The 12,908-nt window shown below is 38.8% G+C and overlaps 1 protein-coding gene across 2 annotated transcripts in view; it reads right to left on the reverse strand.

Annotated features, from left to right (window-relative positions):
* tmem63ba (transmembrane protein 63Ba) overlaps positions 1-12,908 on the reverse strand; it is a 34,189-nt gene that overhangs the window by 5,038 nt on the left and 16,243 nt on the right. The window contains exons 4-19 of one of the 2 annotated variants that reach the window (XM_074675497.1): positions 11,154-11,198; positions 9,965-10,055; positions 8,846-8,883; positions 8,585-8,727; positions 6,865-6,916; positions 6,666-6,774; positions 6,510-6,580; positions 6,022-6,102; positions 5,806-5,929; positions 3,023-3,156; positions 2,798-2,935; positions 2,367-2,520; positions 2,170-2,276; positions 1,991-2,077; positions 1,831-1,896; positions 1,598-1,760 (exon numbers count right to left, since the gene is read on the reverse strand). In XM_074675497.1, the coding sequence (XP_074531598.1) occupies positions 1,598-1,760; positions 1,831-1,896; positions 1,991-2,077; positions 2,170-2,276; positions 2,367-2,520; positions 2,798-2,935; positions 3,023-3,156; positions 5,806-5,929; positions 6,022-6,102; positions 6,510-6,580; positions 6,666-6,774; positions 6,865-6,916; positions 8,585-8,727; positions 8,846-8,883; positions 9,965-10,055; positions 11,154-11,198 (1,603 nt within the window). The remainder of the gene's footprint in view (positions 1-1,597; positions 1,761-1,830; positions 1,897-1,990; positions 2,078-2,169; positions 2,277-2,366; positions 2,521-2,797; positions 2,936-3,022; positions 3,157-5,805; positions 5,930-6,021; positions 6,103-6,509; positions 6,581-6,665; positions 6,775-6,864; positions 6,917-8,584; positions 8,728-8,845; positions 8,884-9,964; positions 10,056-11,153; positions 11,199-12,908) is intronic. The other variant, XM_074675498.1, reaches the window with a different exon arrangement.

A 12,908-nucleotide genomic window follows, 5' to 3' on the forward strand; every position in this document is an offset into this window, starting at 1 on the left:
TGAAAGCTGAATAAATGTTCAGAGGACTGGACACGACTTGTTGTAATAGATTTCTTTTAGTTGCTCAGAAATTGTTGCTTTTCACAAAAATGTGATAAATATACATTTATTTAACAATCGGCCTGAATATCAAATTGGAAAAATCGGCTATGCATATCGGCATCGGCTGCCCAAATTTGGAAAGCATCGGCATCGGCCCCCAAAAAATCCATATCGGTCAACCTCTAGTTATGAGTCCTCTGTTAGATGTTTGTTAGTAGTTATTGTACCTAAATATGTCATTTTTTTCACTAAAATAGGTGTGATGTTGTGATTTCACCATAAGATGATGTGGGCAGTGTCCCTACATGTGAACAAAATGAAGTATCATGGGTTTTTAGAGGCAGAAATGTAATGTGTGGATGCTAGGTCTTAAGAGGTTGTAGTAAAAAATGACCTATAAGGGGAAAAAAATCTGGGAAAGCATTATGGATAAAGACATTCAGACTTTCTGCACTAGTCTTTCCCAAATCCCTAACCCTACCTTTACCCTAACCCTGGATAGGAGGTCAAAAGATAAACAAATGAACAAATAAAAAATAAACAAATACCTCTTGAAGAAGAGAAAGGAAGTCTGATGGATATTGAAAGCTATGTGTAATGTAAAATAAACTGCTTTTCTTGATAAAAAGACGATTTCTAAAAGAAAGTGGCTAAAACTACCACCAAATCAAGGAAAGGAAAACATAAAAAAAAATAAAAATAAAAAAACAGATTAAAGTGACAAAAAATAAGAATTTAAGATCCTGCCTGTGAACTGTGAAAGAAAAAAGTTAAAGGTAAAATAAAATAAAGCAGCATTTCAACAATCAAAACAAACTCAGCTAGAATTTCTTTTGTGCTCTTTTCAGAGTCGATGTTCACAGAAGACAAAGATAAAACCAAGCTGTGAGTCTTAAACTAATCTTCTGTGTGGATCATGTATAAGCGGTTTTCAGCACAGCCCCATCGGTCACACTAGTCACGTATACATGGACCCAAATATTCCGCTTGCATTCGGTTTATTTGCTCAAATGGAAAGAATTTAACCTTTGTATACACCTCATTCTGAAAGAAAAGAGCCAATCCGAATGGACATGTAATCGGTTTCACAGGGGTAGAATATTCCTTTCCCCAAATCGATTGAGGTATCATGTATCCACTCAAACGGAAAGTTGTCAGAGTACGTTCTTTCAGCGCATGCTCAGATATGATGTAAGACGCAACTAGAGACGTTCCTCAACCTTAAAAATGGCGGCAAGCCGTCAGCACTGTACTGCTGCGGAAAGTTTGTTTTTGCTCTAAACTTTGAAAGAAATAAACATAATATCAAGACTGGATGGACGACAAACTCGCAATACAGGGTATTGCAACACCATGATAAACAAACTGTCGTCCTCCAGCTTTGATAAATCACGTGATGTTTACGTTTTTCTGCGCATGCCCCATTGACTATTCTGTTTGATGACAGCGGTGCATGTAGACCAGATATTGGAATATTCCTTTCCATGTTTACTATTGTTTTCAGAAAAGTCATTCAGAAAGACGAAAAACTCCTCATGTAACCGTGGCTACTGACCCTCTTGACGTTCCTCCTCTCGGCTGCAGAGCGAGCCAGGCAGAGGCGGATCATGTACATTAGCAGACCGGGTATCCTCAGCAGGTCCATGGCGTTACCGATGAATGCAGACGCGATGACGTAGTTCACGAAGAAGGCGCCGTTGTCAGGAAGGAACACACACCTTAAAAGAGACAAAGTCAGTGTTACAGTAAAAACTGAGCCGACACGCTGAGCGATGTTCTGCTACGTACTGAAATCTGACGGATGCAAGCTCCAAGAAGCTTTTGTCAAACAGCCAGCGGAAGAAGAGATCCAAACTGCAAGGATACAAAAAAGACAGGAATCAGTTACTTAATCTGTCTTAAATTAATGACAGATGACAAGAGCAGGGGAGATGAAAACATGCTGTACCTGCTGAGTCCAAGAGAGGGCAGTAACAGGACCATAAAGATGAGGAAAGTGTAACATTTGTGCATCGTGGTCCTGTTCTCTCCTGACCTGCAAGGCCAAAGAAGAAATGTGTAAATTAAAACAGACACAGACTTCTTCATACAACTCAGATATGAAATCAAATAAGGAGTAAACCAAACCGAGTCCAGTGGGCTTCAAAGAAGGCTGAGTAGTAGACGATGGTAGGAAGCAAGGCTGAGAAGGACCACAGGAGGAGGGTGGGGAAGAACTGGGTGATGATGGGATTCTGCAGGACGGATAAGACGGACATGTTGAGTCCAGGAAAAAGAAGCAGAGGAACACTAACTTTGAGAACGAAAGAAAAACTTCTGCTCACATTGAGAAACTCGACGGGTTTGGTGACATTGAACTTGTCCATGGTGGAGATGATGATGGCGGGGGTGGTGAGGAAGAAGAGTAGGAGGAAAAGGACGATGTTGATGATCAAGCAGCGGAGCCACCAGGAGACTCCGCCCACTGACAGATGCTCCCTGTGGGATAAAGGTTATGTAGCGGTTAGATGGACACAGCTGGCCTGGAAACTGATACTGCGGCTCAGAAACTGTCTCATTTATGGAGTGAGAAGTGTCTTGACTTTAACAATCCCAAAGTGTGACGTTAGAGCTCACAAATCTGAAAGTCTGTGTTTGCAAAATTCCCTTTGGGTTCCTGGATCAAAAGTTTCTGAACAGCCAAACTGGATCCACCCAAAGTCTGAGAAGTACATGACCGTTCGAGTCAGTTAACGAGCCGACAGTGTGATCTCACCAGTAGACGTTCTGAGGATCAGGGGCGTATCCGACAGTCCAGTTGTTCGTGTGAAGCTTGGCGCTGAATTGCGAGCTCTTTGGCTCGCGGCGACACTTGCAGCCCTGGAACTTGCAGGCGTTGTAGTCTTTCAAGATTCTGAGGGGAAACATTCACAGAAGACGTCAGATGGAGCCCAACAATCAGTAAACTTAAAGGTAATTGACTGTGTGATAAGGGACATACTTGGCAGTGATGGCCTCATTCTGGAAGGTGACAAAAGCCATTCCCAGCGGCTTCCTGTTCACCTTTTCCCTCTCCTTCCTGTAGTCGTCCTTGAGTTGAGCCTCCAGCTTGGTGTAGTAGCTCACAGCTTCCTCCTGCAAAGGACACATCAGGCGCATGTGATGTTTGTTTTCAGTTTATCTATAACTATAATTACCCTGATGTGTTTTATAGTGCCGCTACCCAAAGTGCATTGCTACCCAGGGTGGTGCATGCTAGCTCACACCTGGCAATAAAAAGAGAAATCAAAGGCAAATTAAAGATAGTCAGATAACACAGCTGGATCAAAGGGTTATATGTTCTTTCACAAAATTGGAAAATAGTTTCAACGTTTTTGTTTTTCTGTTTAGGTTCTGATTTACCACTGCTAATTTCTATTTTACTTTCATCCACTTTCCACTTAAGGCAGCCTCTGGTTGAAAAGTTGAGTTGTTATGTTTATTATAGCTGCAGGATACTGGGAAAAATGATTGTGATACTGTCTAAAGTTTACTGCTTCCCTCTGTTTAGCTAAATTCTCCCTGAAATGATGATAACAGACTCAGCTGCAAATGGTTTGTTAGCAAGGAGTCTTAATCATGTTGTTATCTATTAATTATTAATATTGATTAGCTATATTTCCAGCAGGTGGTTCTTCTCATATCAGGTCAAACTATTAAATAACAAGCTCTTGCACTGACGTTAAATCATTTAAAATTTAAAATTAAAAGTTCCCCTCTGTGTCAAATGTTGTCGTTAAATACGAGCAGACATTATTATGGATGTTTGATACCACTTTTTATGTACGATACAGAGTACCGATACTACTAGTACTTTTGATACATAACACTTCAATTAACAGTGACAGATTATTTTGATCAAAGACAGCACAGTCACTCTGCCATTAGGTCCAAAAAAAAAAAAAACCACAAACAACTTTGTCTGAGTTTAGAATTTTTTTTATAAATATTAAAAAATATCTATATTAAAAGTGCACAATAAAACAAGCAACTGGCAGAGTTAAAGTATTTTTTTAAAATAAACTAAAGTGAAAAATAAAACAGTTTAACCAAAAAACTTGAAAAAAAGGCTGGCATCGGCCTTACATCGATACCGATACCTGGTATCGGCACTCGCCCATCCCTAGACATTATCAAACTATTAATATTCAGACACCTTCTCTGAAGACCTATGGGATCCATTTAATAGACCGAAAATGTACAAACAAGCATGTAAGGAAAACTTTACAGGGAAATCATAAGATTTTGCCCAGAGGAAAATTTGGGGGGGTTCACAATTGATGGGAATAAATTGGCACAAAGCATGGTTGTCTCTTCCAATTCTGCATTTCAAATAAAATTTTACCTAATATTTAACCATGTATCAAATTAATTTCCAAGATTGCTGAAAATAAAAAATGCATTTTTGTGGTGATAAGACAATCTTACATTTATTTTGTGCTTGCCTATCATCGACTGCATTTTGGAGGGACGTGGAAAAATTTGTCCATGAGAAAACTGGACGCTCCATCACGATCGGACCCAAAGATGATATATCAGAAACTGACGTAAATGATAAACCAGTTTGCTTCATAACAAATATTATGATTCTCATGGGTAAATTTCACATATCTTTATTTGTAGAATTAATTTTTTATTTAGGGCACTCTGAAACCGATGTCATATAATAAATCAATTAATAATTTTCAGTAACCCTTAATTAAGATTAAAACAAAATATGATGTGTCTCATGTTTCTTTTTTTATACATGTTGTTGTATTTATTTTTATTTAATCGTATTTTTCTATTTGTTTAGAATTTATTATAAGTTTATGTGTGTGATACTGTATTTCATTACAGACTAATTTTATTTATTATTTATTAATAATACAATAATAATAATAATAATAATAATAATAAGCAGTTCAGAAAATGAATAAATGAATATTTTAATTATTATTTAATAATTTATTTTGTATCTTATTTTACTTTACTTCACTTATGTTTGCACCTCACACTGTTTTGCACCGACAGAAGGGCTTTTGCAGTTTCGTTGTACTTGTTGCAATGACAAATAAAGTTCTACTCTATTCTTTTTTGGCCCTAAACTTTATGTACAGCCTGATCATCTGTATTGTCTATATGATTTAAGTTCTGCGTTGAGAAAAGCGATATGAATTTTGCACAAGTGCATATCCTGATGATGATACTGAAATGAATGTGCAGCCCTAATGTTTCTCTTATGAATGTATAATGAATGTAATGTTAATGGATACTGTTTTCTTTAAACCATGTGGTACTGAAGGAATCAAAGCATGATTAAGATAACCACACACACACACACACACACACACACACACACACACACACACACACACACACAAGCTTATGACAGAAAAATGACTATACAACCCTCTCCTTCTACGAGCCTTCGTAACATTTCACTAATCTATTTTACTCATCAAACCATTTAGCATGAATCACATGATCATGGAGTTATAGATACACACACACACACACCATCATCATTCTGCAAGTCAGCAAAGTGAAAGTAACTGGAACCAAACAGAGCTGCCATAAATAAAACACTACAACAACCTCCAGCATGTTTCAGATAAGACGAGCGGCCGGTTTAATGATAAACACGCTCAAAGGAATCAACCAGGAGCACGTAATGACATAACACATTCCTAAGACGGGGTAAAGTATCAGCTCGTTTGGCCAACATGTTTCTGAAGTGTGTGTTTTTCAGATAAAGAGTCTGACCTGCTCGCAGCCTTTGATGATGCAACAGCAGAGGTGTCCACAGGGCTTTGGGTTGACCATGCTGGTGATGTGCTCTTTGGCCTGCAGGTCGAGGAAGAATTTCTTGCTGCGCTCTGCCTTCTTCCTGCATGCAAAGAAAACATCAGCTGTGTCAGACTGCGGGCGGACAATTTAACTGAAAAGAAACAGAGTATGAAGTCACAGAGACACTTTTACCTTTCAGAGTTGAGATACATCAGCCTGGCCACGTTGTAACAGATACGAGCTTCCAGGACGACACAGTTTTCATACGCCTGCCTGGAAAGAGGAGCAAAATATGAGAAGTGAAGGAGAGCGAAAGATTAAAACAGCTCTAATGTAGAAATACAGCACTTAGATTAGATTTTACACTGGAAGTTTCTTTCTTATTCTATGGTGCTTGGAGTCTGTTTTTGCAGGAGTAAGATTTTGGTGCATCCCATTTGCCGTAACAGGATTTGGGCCAAACTTCCCCCATCCCGACACATGACTTGCATAATCCTGCTCATCTGTCTTCTATTATAAACAATTACACATATAGGCCAGCCATTGTCTGATTCAGGCCATAAGTAGAGCTGCTTTTAACAAGAAAGCGCACGGCTCTCATACACTTAAATACAGAAACAGAACAGACAGATTTTAGAGAGTTGGTGATTAATTAACTGTGCTGTCGGGATAACGCTTACTCAAAGTGTTGCTTTATCTCAGCCTCTTCGGCGTATTTGGAGATCCCGTTGACGAATAAAGTGCGTTTCACCTGCAGGGGGCAGAAACAGGAGAGTTACCACCAAATGAGCTCAGAGCAGTGATTTTATGAACAGGGAATACAACCAGCAACCCACCAGGTCGTCCTCTTTGTAGTGCATCTTGGAAGTGTGCCGTCTCATGCTGTACACCGTCAGTAACAGGTACAGAAACGCAAAAGTGGTGTGGAGCCACAGTAGTGGATTACTGAGGAAGATTCAGACATGAAGGATTATTTTTGAGCACAAGAAAAGATGAACTTTGAATTATTGACAGTGACAACAAAAATTAACTCACACTGCGTTTAGGTTTGCTATAGTGGTTCGCCCAAAACTATAGGCATTGTTTTCTGTAGGAAGGAAAAAGACATCAGTTTATAAATTAAAAGAATATTTCCAAATTTATCAGAGTTTGCATATTTTTCATAAACATGATTCTTGTATAGTTTATTCTAAAGTGCTTTCTGTCAGTTCAGTGTCTACATGGCTTTGCACCCTTAAAAAAGCTATGAGGAGGATCTGTTTTAAATGGACTGCAGCGCTACCTTCTGCCCTGGAGTCTCACAGGGGGCTAACATGACAACAAGCTAACTGTCCGTTTGTACAGTAGTTTAGTAGCCGGCTATATGTAGTGCTATCGGCAGCCCGGTGCCCTAAGACATGTCTGTAATGTGTAACGTTAGTAAATCCTGGTCATGTCCTGCCAGTCATCTACCAATCAGAGCTAACGTAACTAGGGATGTTCGACACCACTTTTTATGCAGACTGATACCAGTACGAGTACTCCTTCTTGAGTACTCACCGATACCGAGTACAGATACTGCTAGTACTTTTGATACATAAAATTTCAATTAACAGTGACAGATCATTTTGGTCAAAGACAGCAGAGTCACTCTGACATAAAGTCCAAATAAAACACAAACATCTCTCTCTGAGTTAAGAACTTTTTTGATCAATGTTAAAAAAAATAATATTAAAAGTGCAAAATAAAACTAAGACCTGTCAGAGTTGAAGTATTTTTAAAGTAAACTTAAGTGCAAAATAAAAAAAGTTTAACTGTTAACTCCTCCTGCTTTATTCATATTGTCTGAAAAGGACCTGGCACACATTTGCAGTGGTGTTAAACCGTAGCAGCATCTAGTGGTGAGGAGGACTTGCTCTGAGTATGATATTTTTGACTAGAGTATCTGCTGCTGGTATCTGTAGCCTTCACAAGTACAGATATCTTGAAAAAAGGCTGGTATCGGCCAGATACCGATACCAGGTATCGGTATCTGGCCATCCCTAAATGTAACCTCACTCTTCATTTCATTGATAGACTCTCAAGTTTGAACAAACCACTGCAGAATAACTGCTGACTGTGGGTTGGAGTCAACATTAGCACAAACAGGTTAGCCCTTTTAGCCTTTAGCTCGTATTCTATCACCCTCCAGTTTCGCTTTATGATTGGGCATATATCTAGTAGGGAGACTTTTTCAAGATCATTTTGAAACTCGTCACAGCCCCTTTAAAATGCTAAAAAAGGCATCATAAGCCACGTATACATGGACTCAAATATTCTGCTTGCATTTGGTTTATTTGCTTCAACAGAAAGAATTTAACCTTTGTATTCCCCCTATTCTGAATGGACATTTAATCGGTTTCACAGGGGTGGAATATTCCTTTCCCGAACTGGTTGAAGTATCATGTATCCACTCAAATGGAAAGTTGTCAGGGTGCTCTCTTTTAGCGCATGCTTAGATATGACATAAGATGCTACTAGAGAAGTTCCTCAATTCATTTACGTTTGTTTAAATTCCCTTAATTGACTATTCTATTTGATTACAGTGGCGCATGTAGACCAGAGATTGGAATATTCCTTTCCATGTATACTATTGTTTTCGGAAAAGTCATTCAGAAAAGTTCCATTCGTAAAGATGAAAAAACTCCTCATGTAACTGTGACTTTTGACAAAAAAAAACAGAAGAATAGTAAAAACAGGCATTCTCCCTCTGTATCCCCCAAATCCTCAGGCTTACCAAGTAGGTCTCCAGAGAAGTTAACAGGCAAGATGATTCCCACAGAGAGCACACCGACCACGACCAGCAGGCCAATGATGTGTCTCTGAAAGGATAAGTAGTGTACTGCATCCTCACCACACTTCTCCCTGATCTCGTCAACCCTGCAGGATAACACGGGGACAAAATCAACATGAGAGCCATTCAGTTCAAAAACTAAAACATGGATCATTCTGTGTTAATATTCATTTTCACATCTATGCTACGAGAAGGTTTACTCACTTGATGCGAAAGACGGCAGTCAGCCAGGAGCAGAAGCCCTGAAACAGAAACAGATTCGTTTTGATGGTGATTGACTGTAACGTTAACACTCTGAGAGCTCAGACCTCCACCAAGCATATTGTGATTGCCACCAACACTTTAGTCCGACTTTAATGTTATACTCCCTTTCAGCAGAGTGTCTGCTACAATTTAGTTAGTTGACAGTTTTGAAAATGATGATGACCCAGTACATATTTCATATTCCAGATCTTAGTATCCAGAATATTGGCAGGATCTGGATCATACTTTAACATCTGTCAGAAATTATGGTGACCTTGTCTAGTATTGTTTTGCAAACCAATCCGACCATTTATGGTGGAGTTATACACATATGGTGAAAACGGCCCTATCTCACAAAAATAAAGATTCCTTTAAAAGCATCCTGGATCCAGACGGTGATCCAGATCACCTCCAAAATGTAATCACTTCTTCTTTATACCATTTTTAAAAATTCCTGAAAATTTAATCAAGATCTGTTTGTAACTTTTTGAGTTATATTGGTCACAGACCTTCGGACCTTCTTGGCGGAGATAACTACACTGCAAAAAACTGGAATCTTACCAAGTGTTTTGTCTTAATTTTGGTAAAATTTGTCTTAATATACTCAATATGAGCCACATTCAACTGGTCAATCCAGAAAAATATCTTGTTTGAAGAAACTTAAAGACAAAATTAGGTCGAACTGCTTGTAAACAGTGAAAAAAATCTGCCAACGGAACAAGAAAAAATTGCCATCCATTGGCAGATTCTTTTTTCACATACTAAAAGCTACTCAGACCTCATTTTTGTCTTTAAATAACTTGAAATAAGACATTTTTCTGGACTGGTCAGGTGAATGTGGCTAATTTTAAGTCTAAAAAGACATTTTCTACTGAAACTAAGAAAAACATTTGATAAGATTTCAGTTTTTTGCAGTGTACCACATTCCTGACTCTCAGAAATGGAAACCATGTAAGATCATACTCAAGCTTCTGCCCACACAACAGGACATCCGATTGAAAATACTCAACATGTTTAATATTAATGATTTCAAATGAGGGCGCGGCCCTGAGCATCGAGCACGAGCAGTGGCAGACTTACTGTGTCTCTCTGGTCGATGTCCACCGAGCTGGAAACTGAGGTAAGCCGCTCGTAGCGCTCTGGTGTCCCTGATGGTAAGGTAGACGCCACGCTGTGCAGAGAAAACACAAATACCTCAAATCAACACCTGCCCAGTCCGGACGTTCGTCCCCTCTGTCTCATGACAGCGGGATTATCATCGGTATGGACGAACAAACTACACAACACACACACACCCTGGAATGAGACTGAAGAGATTCACCCGTGGTTACCCTCTGTGGGCTCGACACAGGATTTGTGTTGGTTAACCATTCAACCACAGGTAAAATCTCTGCAGCCACATTTCATGCAGCATTAGGAGTCTACTCTACAAACACCGTCACTGTCAGAGGAAAGGTGGTGATAAAGTTAGGAGGCTAAACTCTATGGAGAGAAGAATCACAGAGGAAAGAGAAACCAGCAATCATCAGAGGGAGGTTTGTGGAGTTTATCCAGCTGAGCCACAGGTACTCCTGGACATACCACAGCTTTAAGGCCATGTTTAAAGGATTATTATGTAACTTTATTGCCTGGCGAGGTGATGCCAGGTGAGTTTTCACACAAGAGGACCCAGACTCTGCAGGAATTCCAACATTGATTCAGAGCTTACGACTACATTAAAGAGGATGACGTGGATCTAAGAGACCTCTAATGGAATACAGAGAGGGCCTGCGGCTGTAATCCACCGTCAGTCCTCCTTTCACATTCCTGTAAGAGGTAGGAATGGCTCATCTCAGCGCTAGCAGACAGGAAACTGTAGGCACACCATGTTAGGGCCTGTCTATGAACAACATCCATCAGGGGAGTATTACCTCTCCCTGTAAGGATCCTGTCTGTGCAGCTCATGTGGCGCACTCAGAGAGAAGAAGTCCAGGCTGATAAAGAGGTCAATACACAGATTAGATCACACAGATCTGATTAGGACAGTGAGAGAGGACAGAGACAGCCAACAGCAGACATAAGAGTGAACAAAGGGGGGAAATGATTAGGAGCCTGGTGCTGGGAAACGCCTGGAGGAGGAGGGAAAAGGCTAAACCAGTGACAGCGATAAGAGGCTGAAACCCACAGCGGCCTAGGCAGAGAGGACCAGACTCATGAGTTAGGTTAACCACGAAGAGGTGATGGAGAGAAGAAGAAGTTAGTGAGTCGACTTTACGGAGAGTTAACCTACTATTCCCGATCATCCAGGCGACTGTAGCGCTGGTCCATTCTCCTGCTGAAAGGAGAAGCAAAATACAGCAACACAGCTTATTTACTGCTGACCAGTGAGAGAGCTGGTGTAGGGGGACATGGGGGAGGGTGGTACACCAGAGACCAGGGGTCTACAACCTTTAGTTTCATAGAAGCCATTTAGCCTCAGCTCACCTGGATTTAAGTCATTCAGGAGCCAAAAAATCTACTTTATCTTCACAAAAAGACAATAAAGTGTATAAAATTCTGTAACATCTAATGAATAATTATCAAAATTTTAAGTTTTCTGAAATTAGGACACGTGTGTGTTTTATTTTGAAAATATTTGCAAAAAAAGAAAATGAAATGAAAATTTAAAAAAAAAGAAATTACGAAAAAAAATCCAAAATGTCTAAAAAAAGATGCAAATTTCAAAAAAATATATTACGAAAAAAAAAATCAAAAGTACAGAAAGAAAAATTTAAAAAATTGGCACAAATTCTGAAATTTAAACAATTGTGCAAAAGTTGGAAAAAAGAAGATTTAAAAAACTGCAAAACTTGAAAAAAAGTAAAACATTTGCAAAGTTATAAATTACAAATTAGAGATTTAAAAAAATGCAAAACTTGAAAAAAATAAATTTAAGAAATTTCAACAATTATGCAAACGTAAAAAATTGGTTTAAAAATTTTCAAAAAATTCAAAAACCATTTAAATGTCAAACATTTGCAAAAATATTTAAAAAATATTACATTAAAAAAATGCAAATTTTTAAAATAGATTTGAAATTTAAGAAATTTTAAACATTTGCAATTTTTGAAAGAATATTTGATTTGATAATATATATTAATAATGCTGCTTAACTCATCATTAAAATTTAAATTTTTTTTTGAAATGTAAAAAAATTCTAAAAAATAAAAAAAAAAATTCCAAATTTTTAAAAGAATTCTTGAATTTAATACATATATTGATAATATTGCCTGACCTATCTTTTATTGTTGTTTGCTTATGACTCGCGATATGAAGCATGTTATCTAAGCCAGCCTGGGGCAGTTAAATGAATCCATCCACAAAGAAATAAAATCTCTATTTTTTTCCAGATTTGTCTTTTTGCGAGTTACTTATCTTACCAGAACTGTAAAACTTGATGTTAGCCACAGGTAAAGTAAAGCGGTGGCAGGCTTAATTGACAGATGTGATGCATATTTAGTTTAACAAATTGTTAACGCAATCATCAATACCCTCTGTAAGAAAAAATCCTTTCTTTCAGTAATCTATTTTTAAATCTACAAGGAGCCACTGCAAATGAGTCAAAAAGCTGCATTTTAAATTGTGTCTTAACTGGTGGTCAGTAAAGCTCTTTACTAAAGCTTCAGATATCAGAGGAACAGCACTCATCTTAGGTCAGTGCTCTGTCATGGGACATCACACTACACTTCCCGTCTGTTACAAAAGTGTCTCATGCTGCCACCCCCTCCCAGCCTCACGCCGCGCTGCAGCCCCGCTCTCTGCTCACATGCAGCTGCAAAAATAGTGGAGCTGCAACATCACACAGACGCAGCGGGGGGATGTAGGTGATGGAGCACTGTGTGATGAACTTTCCTGGGTTCACAGTCTGTTAGGAAGAGCGATCCCCCTCGCTCTTTCACTTCATCAGTCTTGTTATTTCACCTCATTGCAAAGCAGTTCAAGAGGAGCTTCAGAGAGGCAACTCTGGCCCCTTAAACAAGTCTCATTATTTGATTTCTGTCAGTAA

This window comes from Halichoeres trimaculatus, unplaced genomic scaffold (assembly GCF_033239565.1).
Source record: "Halichoeres trimaculatus isolate MK-OKI-2021-1 unplaced genomic scaffold, fHalTri1.1 fHalTri1_scaffold_8, whole genome shotgun sequence".
Lineage (NCBI taxonomy): Eukaryota > Metazoa > Chordata > Actinopteri > Labriformes > Labridae > Halichoeres > Halichoeres trimaculatus.